The 13,616-nt window shown below is 39.8% G+C and overlaps 1 protein-coding gene across 2 annotated transcripts in view; it reads left to right on the top strand.

The window, feature by feature from the left end:
• Positions 1-12,929, top strand: part of plod2 (procollagen-lysine, 2-oxoglutarate 5-dioxygenase 2) — a 36,280-nt gene extending 23,351 nt beyond the window's left edge. The window contains exons 9-20 of one of the 2 annotated variants that reach the window (XM_074621514.1): positions 1,700-1,825; positions 1,932-2,053; positions 3,634-3,738; positions 4,648-4,773; positions 5,744-5,885; positions 6,647-6,709; positions 7,994-8,107; positions 8,416-8,481; positions 9,180-9,284; positions 10,720-10,866; positions 11,099-11,224; positions 11,798-12,929. In XM_074621514.1, coding sequence (XP_074477615.1) covers positions 1,700-1,825; positions 1,932-2,053; positions 3,634-3,738; positions 4,648-4,773; positions 5,744-5,885; positions 6,647-6,709; positions 7,994-8,107; positions 8,416-8,481; positions 9,180-9,284; positions 10,720-10,866; positions 11,099-11,224; positions 11,798-11,953 — 1,398 coding nt within the window. In that variant the 3' untranslated portion in view covers positions 11,954-12,929. The remainder of the gene's footprint in view (positions 1-1,699; positions 1,826-1,931; positions 2,054-3,633; positions 3,739-4,647; positions 4,774-5,743; positions 5,886-6,646; positions 6,710-7,993; positions 8,108-8,415; positions 8,482-9,179; positions 9,285-10,719; positions 10,867-11,098; positions 11,225-11,797) is intronic. The other variant, XM_074621515.1, reaches the window with a different exon arrangement.
• The last annotated feature ends 687 nt before the right edge of the window (positions 12,930-13,616 follow it).

Genomic DNA, 13,616 nt, shown 5'->3' with positions numbered 1-13,616 from the left:
ACAACGGAGTTCATAGTTCACCCGTACGGTAGCGTTAACTTAGCAGATAGATAACTTAGATGCTGCGTGTAGTGTCGCGGACATGCAGCCACTTTCCCAGTAAAACATTATAGTATAACATTTCTTATAACCATTTTAACCGATAGTGTTAATCAGTTAAAATGCTTAATGACGGTTAACGGTTAATTATTAACATCCGTAGTCTCTGCAATTAAATAACACCAAGGTCTTCGCACTACACAAACAGAACAAGGTCTATCACAAAATGTGATCCTGAGTCATGAATCCTTCAACATTTACTGTACCCCTGTAGGCTCCATAAATGAATGTGCTGAGATAGTTTAACTGGAAAGGATTCAATACAAACCCAGCTACATGAAAGGCATCTCTGTGAAAGTTGCTCTCAGTGACCGTCCATAATGAATGCAGGAAAAAATGCTGCTTCTCAATAATAGGCAAGTTAGTGAAGAATTTCATTCTGCTGTTCCACTCTGTGTGTTTGGGATTATAAGATCAGGTCATGTGGAAACTGGTCACACTGTATCCAGGCCTTTTCTTGTGGGGTTAACCCAGGCCACTGTCTATCTAACTTGGCTCCTTGTGTACTTTGGTTTTGGGAATAATCTTAGGCTTTACAAAGAGCGTTACACTGCTACTCTATACTGAGCTAGCCAGATCCATTCACTACCTAGTTTTGTCTCTTGTGTTCAAATGAAAGTCTGTGTTGGTCCGGTCTGCTTTGATAGATGCTTTAGTTATACTCGTCCCTGCCCTTTGTGCCACTCCTTTCCTTTTGCTGCCTGTCTGCTGTATGTCCGTAACAATTTAAGCTCACATTGGCAAGATGCTTGAGTTGCGCCTGAAGCAGTCATTGCGGAACACGCAAATTAGACGGTTCGGCTCGGATCCCTTTTCATCCCCAGCCCAGACCTTGCTGTGAACTGGTCAAGAGGATGAGGAGACCAGACTGAGCTGTGTGGGCAGGAGCTTAGTGTCATGGGAAAATGTATCCTCCTCTCTTCTCTGTGTCTCTTGCTGTACAGTATTTATTTTTCCATCTTCTTTGCCCTAACGGTCTGACCCATCATTTTATATTTCTGCCCTCTGAAAAGAGGTATACGTGGCAATCTGGGTTAGAAGATATAATTCCTGTAAAGCAGTAAAAATACTAATAGTTATTGGATGTAACTTCAGTTCTATGAGTATGAGAACTGCAAGGAGAGGATGAGGGATTCCCGGTACCTGCGGTACTGTAGAAAAACACAACCGTCACATTTTCTGAATTTTGGCATTCTCTATCTCTATCTCTATGTCCCAAACCTCCACATTTTAGAGCAAGCTCTAAATGCCTGATCTATTTTTACAATCAATAACCAAATCACACATCCTTTTGTACAAATTGCCTACAAGTATCACTGCACTGGCAGTAGGTCAGTAGCAGTTGTAAGCTTTAGCTGACTGGAGATAGAGTCTGCATCACAAGCAAGCTAATAATGGACTAATACACCCGCCCACGCCCACACACACACACGCGCACACGCAAGACAATGTCATCATGGAAAACATCTGTTGCAAATTAATGTTTGCTTTTGTCTGACATGATATGTCAAATCATCCATGATTTATGTTAAACAGTGTCCCTTCACTAAAGCCTGTTGTGTGAAATGGTACTTACTTATCCCCTCTCTTATCTAAACAGGAGTATCCCAATGTGTTGGTTGGAGTATTCATCGAGCAGCCAACTCCATTTCTTCCTGAGTTCTTCCAGCGGCTGCTGACCCTGGATTATCCCAAAGATAAACTCAAAGTTTTTGTCCACAACAACGTGAGTGTGTGCAGCTGCAGCTGCTCTTTGGTTTTCTTCTAGATATCTACCGTGCATGGCTCCTCATATGTGGATTCTAATCCATTCATATTGGCTCTCCACTCAGGAGGTTTACCATGAGAAGCACATCCAGCAGTTCTGGGAAGAGAACAGGAATGTGTTCAGCAGTTTCAACGTTGTGGGACCAGAAGAAATTTTGAGCCAAGGAGAGGCCAGGAATATGGGCATGTATGTCTCTAAATCTATCAACTCTCAGAACTGTGTTTTGAAGAACTAAATTGATAAAACCAGATGATGGTGTTTTTGGATCCAGATAAATCATATCCTAAAGGAAAACTTGCATGTCAACTTGCATGTTTGCTTGATTTCTATTTAATACGGTCATCTTGTGTTGCAGGCAATGCTAATGTGTTGTTTCCCAGGTGGTTATGATGGGTCCTTTTGGCCCCCGGGTGTTTCCATTCCATTCAAACTAAATGTTTTATGCACATGTTAGCTCTCCAGACTTAATGTGTCCTTTCTTGGCTAAAGCATACAGTATTGTGTTTCCCAGTGGTTTTCAAAGTGGGGTCCAGGGGTCCTTAAAGGGGTTTCAGGGGATCCCCAGCAAAAAGGGGCATCATTTATTTTCACTATATTTCCATCCATAAGTAACACAACGACCGAATGCATGACTATTTTGGTTATGGGTTTCATACACTTTCTGTAATACAGTGGTGCAGGGATGACGTATTTTAGTTTTTTTAGCAGTGGTTAGAATTGCACTGGTTCCCTCGACAAAAAGCCAACGGGATTTTTCCATTGGATTTTGGATTATTGCAGAAAATAAACTCTGTGGAAAAACAAACGTTTATGATACTTGACTTAAGCTCCACAAATGAACACCACTTTTATGAGTTTTGAAATGTGAATGCAATAGCCTGAATTAAAAAGCTAGCGTTAGGCTATAAATGAACTACACCACGGTCGCATGAGCGCGATTTCACACACAGACGAGTCGGCGTGACTTTTTTAAGATGTATAAAAGCTTCAAAGTTCACAAGTGGGATATTTCCTGACATATTTTCTATTGTACAACAAAATGTTAAAATCTCTTAAGCTTGTGTCAACCACAGACCTTATTTCAGGCATCTAACTAAAAACCCATTAAAAAAAACATTGACTTTGAGATGAGGGAACCAGAAGTGCTAAAATGCTAACTCATTTTCTGGGTTTTAGGACTCATTCTTGCACCACTCTATAAAACATCTAAAGGCAAAAATCCTATCAGATGGGGGGGACACTGGGACAAAATCGTATCAAATGGGGGTCCGTGGTCTAATCTGTGTCAGTGTAGGGGTCCTTGACGTGAAAAAGTTTGGGAACCACTGGTGTATGCGATATACGCCATAGCAGTAACAAATAGGTGCAGCATTTCTCCCTGATTCTTCTTTTATGGGCTGTGTCTCTCATTACTCAGTGTTAAGTAATAGTCAGTTGTCATGGTGATAATTCAATCTGGGAGACCACATCACAGAGATACTATCAAAAACACAGTATGCCTAAAAGCATTGCTCAGGACAGCCCTATAATGAAGAAGTCTAAGGTTTATTAGCAGCCTCTAATCTTCCTAAAATCACATTATCCTCTGGAGGCTTAAAGATTAGTAAGAGTCTCTGTCTGCAATTGGAAATTACATCTTATACTTAGAAGCTGATAAATTTCAACATGTGACCATGATCACTTCCTGGTATTTCATTGACTGTAATCAGCCGTTGATTGAATAATCACTACTCTCTCTGCCATGTCTGTGTTTTTTATTTCTTTAGGGATCTTTGCCGTAAGGATGCCACGTGCGACTACTACTTCAGCATAGACACAGATGTGATGCTCACCAACAGACAGACACTGAAGCTCCTCATTGAGCAGAACAGGTAATCATATGGTAGCTGGAATAGAAACCACGCTGGAACCCATTCAAGAAGCCTCCCTGGTTGTTGTGATCGTTGAACCATTGAAAGTGGCAAAGCCGCAGGAACATTACAGCCGAGAGAATAAAAGTTTAAAAATAAGCCGCCCTGGCTTCCTGTTTTTGCCCGGCCACATGGAAACAGTGAAAGAGTCTGCTGCCCTAACTGAAATGCCACTTTGCGTTATACAAAAAACAAACATCCAAACCCTTTTCCCTTCTGCAGCTCGTGATTTTGAAGAAACCTCCCAATGAACTAGATGTCATTGTGGCGGTGGCGTGGCATTGTGACCTGTGGGAAGCATGCAACGTAAAACCCCTTCCAGGATATTTAAAGACGGCATGAGAATTTTCTGCTGGTACTGAAGTTGTGGGAGGAAAATTTCAATCTATCTTAACTTAAAGAAACTTTTGCATCAGTATACTGTGGTGCCTCCATATCAACCAACTGTGATTTATGGCTCTATTATTTTAAATCTGCCCTGTTTATTTCATATAAAAAAAATCCCTTTCATTGTGGTTTCGGTTTGTAAGACTAAGAGGAAAAATCTTGTGTTACTGTATGTCATGCAAATTCAAAGAAACAGACCCAATTCACGGTTTAGAAAAACAGCCTGCTGCAGCGAGCCGCGATCTTTTTTTGAATCCAGTTGAGGATGATTTACGGCTCTGGTTTGCATTATGCACTTCAACGATCTGACTGTTAGTGACTTGGCAGTGATCATATCTTTCCACGGAGAGGCTGATCTCCTCGATGCAGCACCACTACGAGGCCCAGAACATTAGGTGGTTGGCTGCCTGTGAGATGTCACTGATTTTTATCTGCTCTGACAGAATTACCATCTCTCCACTCTGCCTTCTGCTTCCCTTACAGAAAAATAATTGGTCCCCTTGTCACTCGTCACGGCAAGCTGTGGTCCAACTTCTGGGGAGCCTTGAGTCTGGATGGTTATTACGCTCGCTCCGAAGATTATGTCGACATTGTGCAGAGGAAACGTGTGTAAGTCACAAGTACAATGAGGGTACACACACACAGCAATGGCTTTGCATTTTTATGGTTCACACACCAGTATTGGATCTCTCAGCGTGTCCATGACTAAAATAAATCTCATCCTATTGTGCTGAAGCTGTTTTTCTCATCCATGTTTAGCCATAAACAAGACACATGAGATGCCTTCATCATGGGCTACATCCTAGAATACACGTATGAACAGTCATTACAGCCACAATCTACCTGAGAAGTGATTTAGTACTGAGCATCTACGCCTGAGGCACTGTAGTCAATTAATTTCTTCTCTCTCACTTTTTATGCTTTAGAAATAATTGAATGGTGGCCAGATGGTGCAAAGGAGTAAACATTCACCCACCACAGTAAAAAAACCAGATTTAATCACCTGCGGACCTGTGGGGAGGAAGACAGCAAGGGATCACTTTAGCAACTCCTACTGGTTGGTCACCTCCAAGACAAAAACCGTAGCGCAAGTGGAATTGGCCGTAAACAAACTGAGACAAAAAGGGGGGTAAATTTCAGGGGGAAAAACGTCAAAATGTAGCATAACTTGGAGCATTATTTAGCTTTCTTTCCGACAAGCTAAAATTACATTATTGGTACCAATGGATTCCTTTAAGGTTTTCCAGTTTCATATGATCCCAGTATCTCCACTCTAGCTTCAAGCTACAATCTCAGAAAGACAAAATATGGACCCCGGCAGGCCAGTGGATTAAGAGGATAATAGTTTATATAAATAAACAAAAGACAAAATATTCTGAGAGAGTAGCATCTTTTACCACATTTGACATATGTTGCCTTATTTTACCATTTAGTTCACCAATATGTTCTCCAACAACTCCTACAACACACCTGTAGTCATGGATGGCGCGAGGATTACAATAAAAAATCTCCAGCACTCCAAGAATGCAATTTTGCTGTAAAATGAGCTCTTCCTTTCTCCATGTCTTGTTGTTTCTAGGGGTATGTGGAACATTCCTTTCATGGCACATGTATACCTTGTCAAGGGCAGTGCTTTGAGGAATGAACTGAAAGAGAGGAACTACTTTGTGCTGGAGAAACTAGACTCAGATATGGCATTTTGTAGAAATGCCAGAGAAATGGTAAGAATACACAACCACCATATTTAGGGATTCATGTCTCAGTATTATAAACATATTGTGAAGTAGTAGTCTGTGCCGTGTAGCATCTATAAAAACATGTCAGCATTAGATACAGACATTTATACTAGAAATTGTTATTCTGTATTTACATATAGAAAAGATTCAGAACTGCTAGTTTAGATTCTTAACCCTGAAAAAGTCAACAGCTCAACGGAGACCAAAGACTGGCGAGTATAAGCGGTTTGAAATGTCTTTGTCTGTCATCAAGGCATGAACCTCCTCTGTTTATGGTTGCTATGGTGCACTTCAGGTTTTCTGCTCCACTTGTATCCCATCATCTTTCACTTGCTCTTGCCGTCATTGTGGTATGACCACAGACAGTGCAACCAGTTGCAACGCAACATTAGTCTTGTCTGTTATGTCTTTTTTCTTTCGACTTGTAAACTGTTGATTCAGCTGTGTTTTATACCACTGACATCTCACCTCTGCTCTACACTAAACAACTACCATACCTGATCCAAACTTAGCGTACTTTTGGATTTCTTGGCCTTTTTCCCAGCATGCATTCCTCCCATGTTAACCCACGAAAACATCAGCTTCAGAGGGACCCTTGCTCCTTTTTAATGCAGTCGCATTTTCTCTCCTCCTGAGTTGCTATGTATGTGACATATACAGTATATATTTCATCTGTCACCCTGTCTCTTATTCTGAAACAATAATTTATGTTATCCTATTTACATGATGCTTCTCCTTTATTTTAGACCAGTCACAGAGAAAAAGACTCTCCTTCTCCGGAATCATTCCATATGCTCAGGCCCCCAAAGGTTTCCATTTGTTTTGATTGTTCTGTCTTCTGAAACATCCATTTCCAATGGGTTAGCACTCCGAAGCCATTACGAGCTTTAGCTCATTTCATAGGTAGACTCTTTTTCACATGGAAAAGAGGATTTCTTGGCCCTGCTGATTTAAATTCCATAAATGTGTAGGTTTTTAATGAGTAAAACACTGAAATTTCATGTTTCACAATTTCTCTATTCTCCGTCGGAATTCATATGAGCGTTATCAATCATTATTTCAGATTGGGCAGTTACATATTTCTAGAATAGAGTTAGTGTCTGTGCCGCTGCCTATATCCTTACATAAGAAATCAGGATGCCTGGCAGCTCTTTGGAAATTGATGTTGATATTTTGCTTTATTTTAGGTCTAAAATCAGATATTTGTCTAAGCTAAAGAGAGAGAGGCCTGTTTTTTGTCCGTTTTTTTTTATAATGCCTACCGAGAGGATATCAAGGAGGAGAATGAAGGTTGGAGAGTCAGTTCACATGCAAGTCCCCTGTCCTGATGCTTTACTCCCAAACAGCCAAACCCTCCAGGAAACATATGTAACCAGCTGCTCCTTCTAAACAAACCGACTGATCTCAGACTAGGCTCCAACAATATTTCCTTTCACTCATGTAAACCATCTGGACTAAATCACAGCTTTCGCAAGATGATTTTGTACATCAGCAATTTGGAAAACTTGCACCAGGATATTGCAAAACCATTTCTAATTAATCATCTTGTTTCCTCTTCAAAGCCTAGTCTGATAGTGAGTCCAAACCTACCCTTACACAGCACCGTCCCCATGCTTCACTGTAGAGAAAATGTCATTCCTGGATTTGCTTTATCCCAAGCTGCCCAGCACCCCTCTGTCCCTGTTCTCCCACTCCTCTCACCTTACTGCCCCACCCTGTCCTGTTCCCAACCCACCAACGCCCTGCAGCCCTCCCACCCACTACCCATAAATAATCTTAGATTATTTATTTGTCTCCCCTTTGGTTCTATCTAGTTGAATCTTACTGATTTCAGCGTGTTAAAACACACTTAAATCACACTTTATTTTCATTTTTGGGCAAATGAAGCTTTGAAGTAGTTTGACCCACAAGTAACAATTTGCCAGTTTTTTGTTCAAGTCATAAACAGTTACCATAGTTATAACCTGCAGTGTGTTCATGTGCATGCAAAATGGTTATGTAGATATGGATCTGTTAGAAATCCTGCCTGCAAGACATTGAAGAGATTTCAACTTTTGTGAAACTGACTAAACTTTTTATTCTGTTTGCTGCAGGGAGTCTTTATGTACATAACAAACCGTCACGACTTTGGGAGGCTCATTTCCACAGCCAATTATAACACTTCTCATTATAACAGTGACTTGTGGCAGATATTTGAAAACCCTGTGGTAAGTCATTACGATCTCTCATTATTCTTCGTACACAAAGAAAGCCATTTTTTTCTGAATAGCCGAGATAAACAGCAGCCACCTGTAAAGGTTATTAGCCATAATGGAAGGATTACAGATGCGAGACGATTTCGAAGTAATGACTTCAGCGTGATAAGACTCCTTACTGATAAGGCTTTGTGATTTACTACTGTATTTGTGCATGCTGGGACCTGCCCTGTGGGAGAAAGGATTAACTCTGTGAGGTATGTAGGTCAGCTAACAGTCCCAAAAAAAGGCAACTAATCCAACAATCTTTCTCCTTTCAGGACTGGAAGGAGAAGTACATACACCCAAACTACACTCGAATTTTCACTGAGAACTACGTGGAAGAGGTTTGTATTTACTATATGTGTGTATATGCCCGCCCTGTTTCCTAGAAATGATGTTCCCATACAACGAAATTGTATTGTGAATTATGTTTGGAGGGAAACCAGCACAAATACGTTTGTAAAGTCTCGTTTCCACATAGCTCTGTGTACGTATATGAGTCAACCGGAAGTCCAGTCATTTCTATGGGAACCTCCATGCTCCTCCAATCTCCATGTTTGCGAAACTCCTCCTTCAGCTTTTTTTGGTTCATAATTTGCCTCGAATACGTTGTTAAATATGCCATTGAACTTTTCAAAAGTCAACGTTCACTTATTTGAATTTATATCTCTAGGTTTTTTGTTTTTTTACTAAACATAACCAAGTAGTTTTGTTGCATTTTTGTTCCGTTTTGTTTTGTTTCGATTTACAATGTCAACCACGTGTTTAAAACTGTGACTGTAATCCTGGAGAAAATATGTTTCCCTTGAAACATAATTGAGAATGCAGTTTAGTCGTATGGAAATGTAATTTTGTTGGAGACGGGGTTAGTATCTGCATGTGTTCCAGATACAGACTGAGAGACAGTGAAAGAGGATGACGATGTCAGACAGAACTCCGAACATCTGTTTTTAGCATATATTGGTATTACATTACAGTCACTACAGCTCACGGTGAAGGTGTGACTCAAGTCTATTCTCAGTGGTCTCATTGTGTATTGCAGCCCTGTCCAGATGTGTACTGGTTCCCAGTCTTCTCAGAGAAGGCCTGTGATGAAATAGTTGAGGAGATGGAGCACTACGGTTCATGGTCTGGTGGCAAAAATGAGGTAAGTACTGTTAACTCAGGTTCACTGAACACAGAGCTGTCGTCAACACACTGCAGGCACACGTGTGGTTTTTCAGTGGTTATGTTCACACATCTTTGTAAGGGCAAGGATATATGAAGAATAATATTATGGCTGCAAATACTTATTATTTTCATTAGACTTAAACTATCTTTTAATTAATTAATTAATTAATTAATTGTTTCATCTATAAAATGTCAAACAATATGGGACACATGCCCATTGCTGGTTGTCAGAGCTAAAGATGTCCTCTTCCAACACATTACCCCACTATATCTCTATATTGCAAATAGTTGTTTGCTGTGATATTATTGCTCTGAATATCATATAGAACACCTTTAATAACAATATGAGATTGAAAAAAGCTGCATATTTGCTCTAATTTTTGGCATTTTCATTTGATAAATGACTTAAAACTTTCTTGTTCAAATTGTTGCCTATTTTCTCTCAACAAACTAATTATTTTAGTACATAATAACACTCATCAAAAGTTTGTAACAATAGGTTGCCTGTCTATTACTGCACACATCATTCCCAGGAATGGTTGCACACAGTCAGCACAGTTGGAGACACCAGTGCTCATTTTCTAACCTTCAGAAGAAGCCATTTCACTGTAATTTATTCAGAATGCATTAAAAAAACATTCACAACTTTGAAATTGCCTGAGTTCGATAATTATCATAGTAAAGATGAAGCCTTCAATGTCTCGTTGTGGTTAAGTGTTTGTTGTAATTAATCCAACCCAGACACCAATAGAAATAAGTGGAAGCAAGGAAATAATCCCTCATGTTGCCTTGTAAACTTTATTGTAACCATGCCATGTCTTTGTTGTTTGATGGCTGGGTGAGCGGTTGCTTTCAAGCTACCTTTCACACCGTTTTATGGGGGTGGGGGGTGTTAAATGTTAGCTAGATGTAGGGAGTAGTTGCTACTTTTTAAAATTTGATGTCATATTTTTGTGAGGACATGCACAATCTCACACACAGACTGGTGCTCTGGGTACTTGTACACACATGCTTAATTTTATTACCATCCTCTCCAGATCCATCATTTAAATATAACCAAATAAATGGTTATGATGTTGTGTTTTATGTTTATAGTGTCTCTTTCATGTGGCCTGCTTTATGTAGTTTGAAATTGGTAATTAATGTGTCTAAAAGTTTTCCTGGGAGACTAAATGTGTGCGGATACTTTGACTAACTCTGTTTGGGAAAAGGCTGGATGGGTCATTAAGCCTCAAGCAGACAGACAACAGTACAGCCTGCGGTTTTTAAAGACACGCACATGCACACACACTCTAGACACGTCGTCGTCATCATCATCACTTTGTGAGCGCACATGTCGAGGACGGTGGGTCATTTGTTCCGTCGTCAATCAAACTGCAGCGGGCTTTATTTTCTCTCCTTTTTTTTCACAGGACAAGCGGATCTCCGGCGGCTATGAAACCGTGCCGACAGACGACATTCATATGAAGCAAATCGGCTATGAAAAAGAGTGGCTACACTTCATCCGAGAGTTCATATCGCCCATCACGTTAAAAGTTTACTCTGGCTACTTCACTAAGGTTAGTGTGACCTTGTGGAGAAATAATAGAAAGATAAACAGTGAATACCACCTCTATTTGCCCAAAAGCTAAAGAAAAAAATGACCTCTTTTCATGGAACCAGTTTTTACATGTACAGTACGTCACATTCTTTTGTGAAATGTACTTAAAAGGAGCTGACAGGTTTTCCATTGGGTAGGTTAAAATATACACTAACTGTCAGCTAACTTGATGTATTCATCCTTCATCCCAGGGTTATGCTGTAATGAACTTTGTGGTGAAATACACGCCTGAGAGGCAAGCGTATTTGAGGCCCCATCACGACTCCTCCACCTTCACCATCAATATCGCCCTCAATAACAAAGACACAGACTTTCAGGTGAGGACTTGTATTAAGGGAGATGAATCATGCTGATGTTAAAGTGAAATGCCTGAATGCATCTGGGTGTCATCAAATTTGATTTAATGTGAGCTTTCCAACATACATCATCTTCTTAAAAGGTCTTATTGATAACATTATTATGTAGACGAATATTTAAAAAAAATAATAATACATCCACAGAGCCTTTAGAAAGGTGCCAAATAAAAGTATGGCTTTTCCTGAAAAAAATTATTATGTGAATTGGTCATTTAAAAAAATGTTGGCGGCTCCAAAATTAATGTTTTAGTTTTATCTATTAAGTTATCTGATGTTTGGTTCGCACCTCTAACAAGGCTTGTGAGCCAATAGTAAAACAACGTTGGTATCACGTGGTATTTCTGGGTCGTCAGGAAAAACAGATAAGGAGTTTGATGGTAAATCCCTGGCATTGACTTGTTGTGAAGTAAATGCAGTGGAACAGGGAAGGGATAATGCGAGTGGCTAGTGCCTGAATGTTATTAATAACACCTTTAATATTCTTGTTCACCCATTTTTTAAATCTTAACCATCACCATCCTTTTCTTGTATCAGGGTGGGGGTTGCCGTTTCCATAGATACAACTGCTCCTTAAATTCACCAAGGAAAGGCTGGAGCTTCATGCACCCAGGACGACTGACTCACCTCCACGAAGGCTTGCCCACCACCAACGGCACCCGCTACATCGCAGTGTCCTTCATCGACCCTTGAACCATCTGATTATACTGTAAATTTGTCTTTTGACCTTGCTTTGCTTTTTTTCCCCCTGTCATTTTTGTTTTGTTTTGTCATTGACGTTTTGTGCCCCAGATGTTTTGCTGATGCAATTCTATTTACAAAGCAAAAACTTTAAAAGAATAAAAAAATTGCGTGAAAAAGGAATCTCTGTCAAACAGAGTGTAGAAGGAAAGTGACAAAAGTAATTCACACTTTAGATACACAAATAAGAAAGAACAGTATGCTAGCAGGGTACACAATTGTGCCACAATCTCATTTACATTTATTTTTAGATTCAAAACAAACATCCTACCTGGAATTGTTGGTACTGTAGCTTATCATGATTTTCACAATACTGATTTATTGGCGAAAATGGAATATAAGTATGTTTTCTTTTGCAATCTGCAACATCACTGCTAGATGCCACCATATCCTACACACTGCACCTTCAACACTGTCAAGATAACTTTGCCAGCCATTGTGTATTTATTTGTGTTTCAGGTAAAATGTCACTGAACGCATTTTACTATAGTAACTTGTCATTGCTTCAATGACTACTGGTGCTTATAAGCACTCCATGTGTCTGCATTTGACATTTAAGTCAATATTGGGTGGAGTGTAGGTTAAAGTGTTTTTATACCCTAAAACCGTTCAGATTCCATTTGTGATATGAATGAAAGTAAAGTGTGATATGTGCCCTGTAAAGAAATAAATCTATTTTTGGAATTTTGCACACCAGAAAAACAAGACCGCAGAATTCAATATGAATTATGTTTGAATGAAGTTCAATATTCTGTTTTACTTGAAAGGGTTCTCTTCCTTCTTTATTGGAAATTTGTAAAATGCATTTACTTTCCTGGAGACATTTCTGCAATATTGTTCTGAAAGATGTGTGTGAATGGATTTTGAGACTCAGCAAGTTGTTTAACTTATTGTCAAAATTGAATAAAAGTCTTTATAAAAAATGAAATATTTTTCTTATTCTTGTGGTCAGCACCAGTGATTTGGATGCACACACTAGCCGATATTCAGTATTCTTTGTTGCTGCTTCTGGCAGGAGCAAAGAAATGTCTGGAAACTATCACTCGCCACTGCAGACAGCCCTCCATTGTGTTATTTTCACTGTATCAGTTCATCTTAAAGTCTGTCAAGTTGTTCTCCACGGAACAAGTCATATGTAGAAACAATCAGGCCTGGTCTGGACTGGAGTACCGCTCCGCAGCTGGGAGTAGCACTGGAGCGTTTGGGGTGTGGTGTGATGATGAACACCAGTGCAAATGTAGTTCAGTTTACTCTAGGGGCTCAGAGTAAACATGTACATGTAACCTTATGAGAGTACACAGATGGGGGTTGTAAGACTGATGACAGAACAGAGGGGGAAAGTATGGAAGATGGGGACTACAGAAAACCTGTCATCTTTTAGAAAGGAGTGGCGGTGCTCTTTTATTTATATCTTCTACCATTTCAATCAGCCAGTTGGATTGAACAACTGGGACAAACTGATGCAATCTGATCAACTGGAGTCAGAAAAACAAAAGAACTGTGAGCAGTTACAGGCCTCTAACTGTGTCCCACAGAAGCAAAATACAATCTCAACCTTAGATCAGTAATTCACTTATGAAACATCATCTAAGGTCTCACCTTCCTATCAAATCTC

Source organism: Sebastes fasciatus, chromosome 21 (genome assembly GCF_043250625.1).
Source record: "Sebastes fasciatus isolate fSebFas1 chromosome 21, fSebFas1.pri, whole genome shotgun sequence".
In the NCBI taxonomy this organism is placed as follows: Eukaryota; Metazoa; Chordata; class Actinopteri; order Perciformes; family Sebastidae; genus Sebastes; species Sebastes fasciatus.
This window is presented reverse-complemented; position numbering and strand designations above follow the sequence as displayed.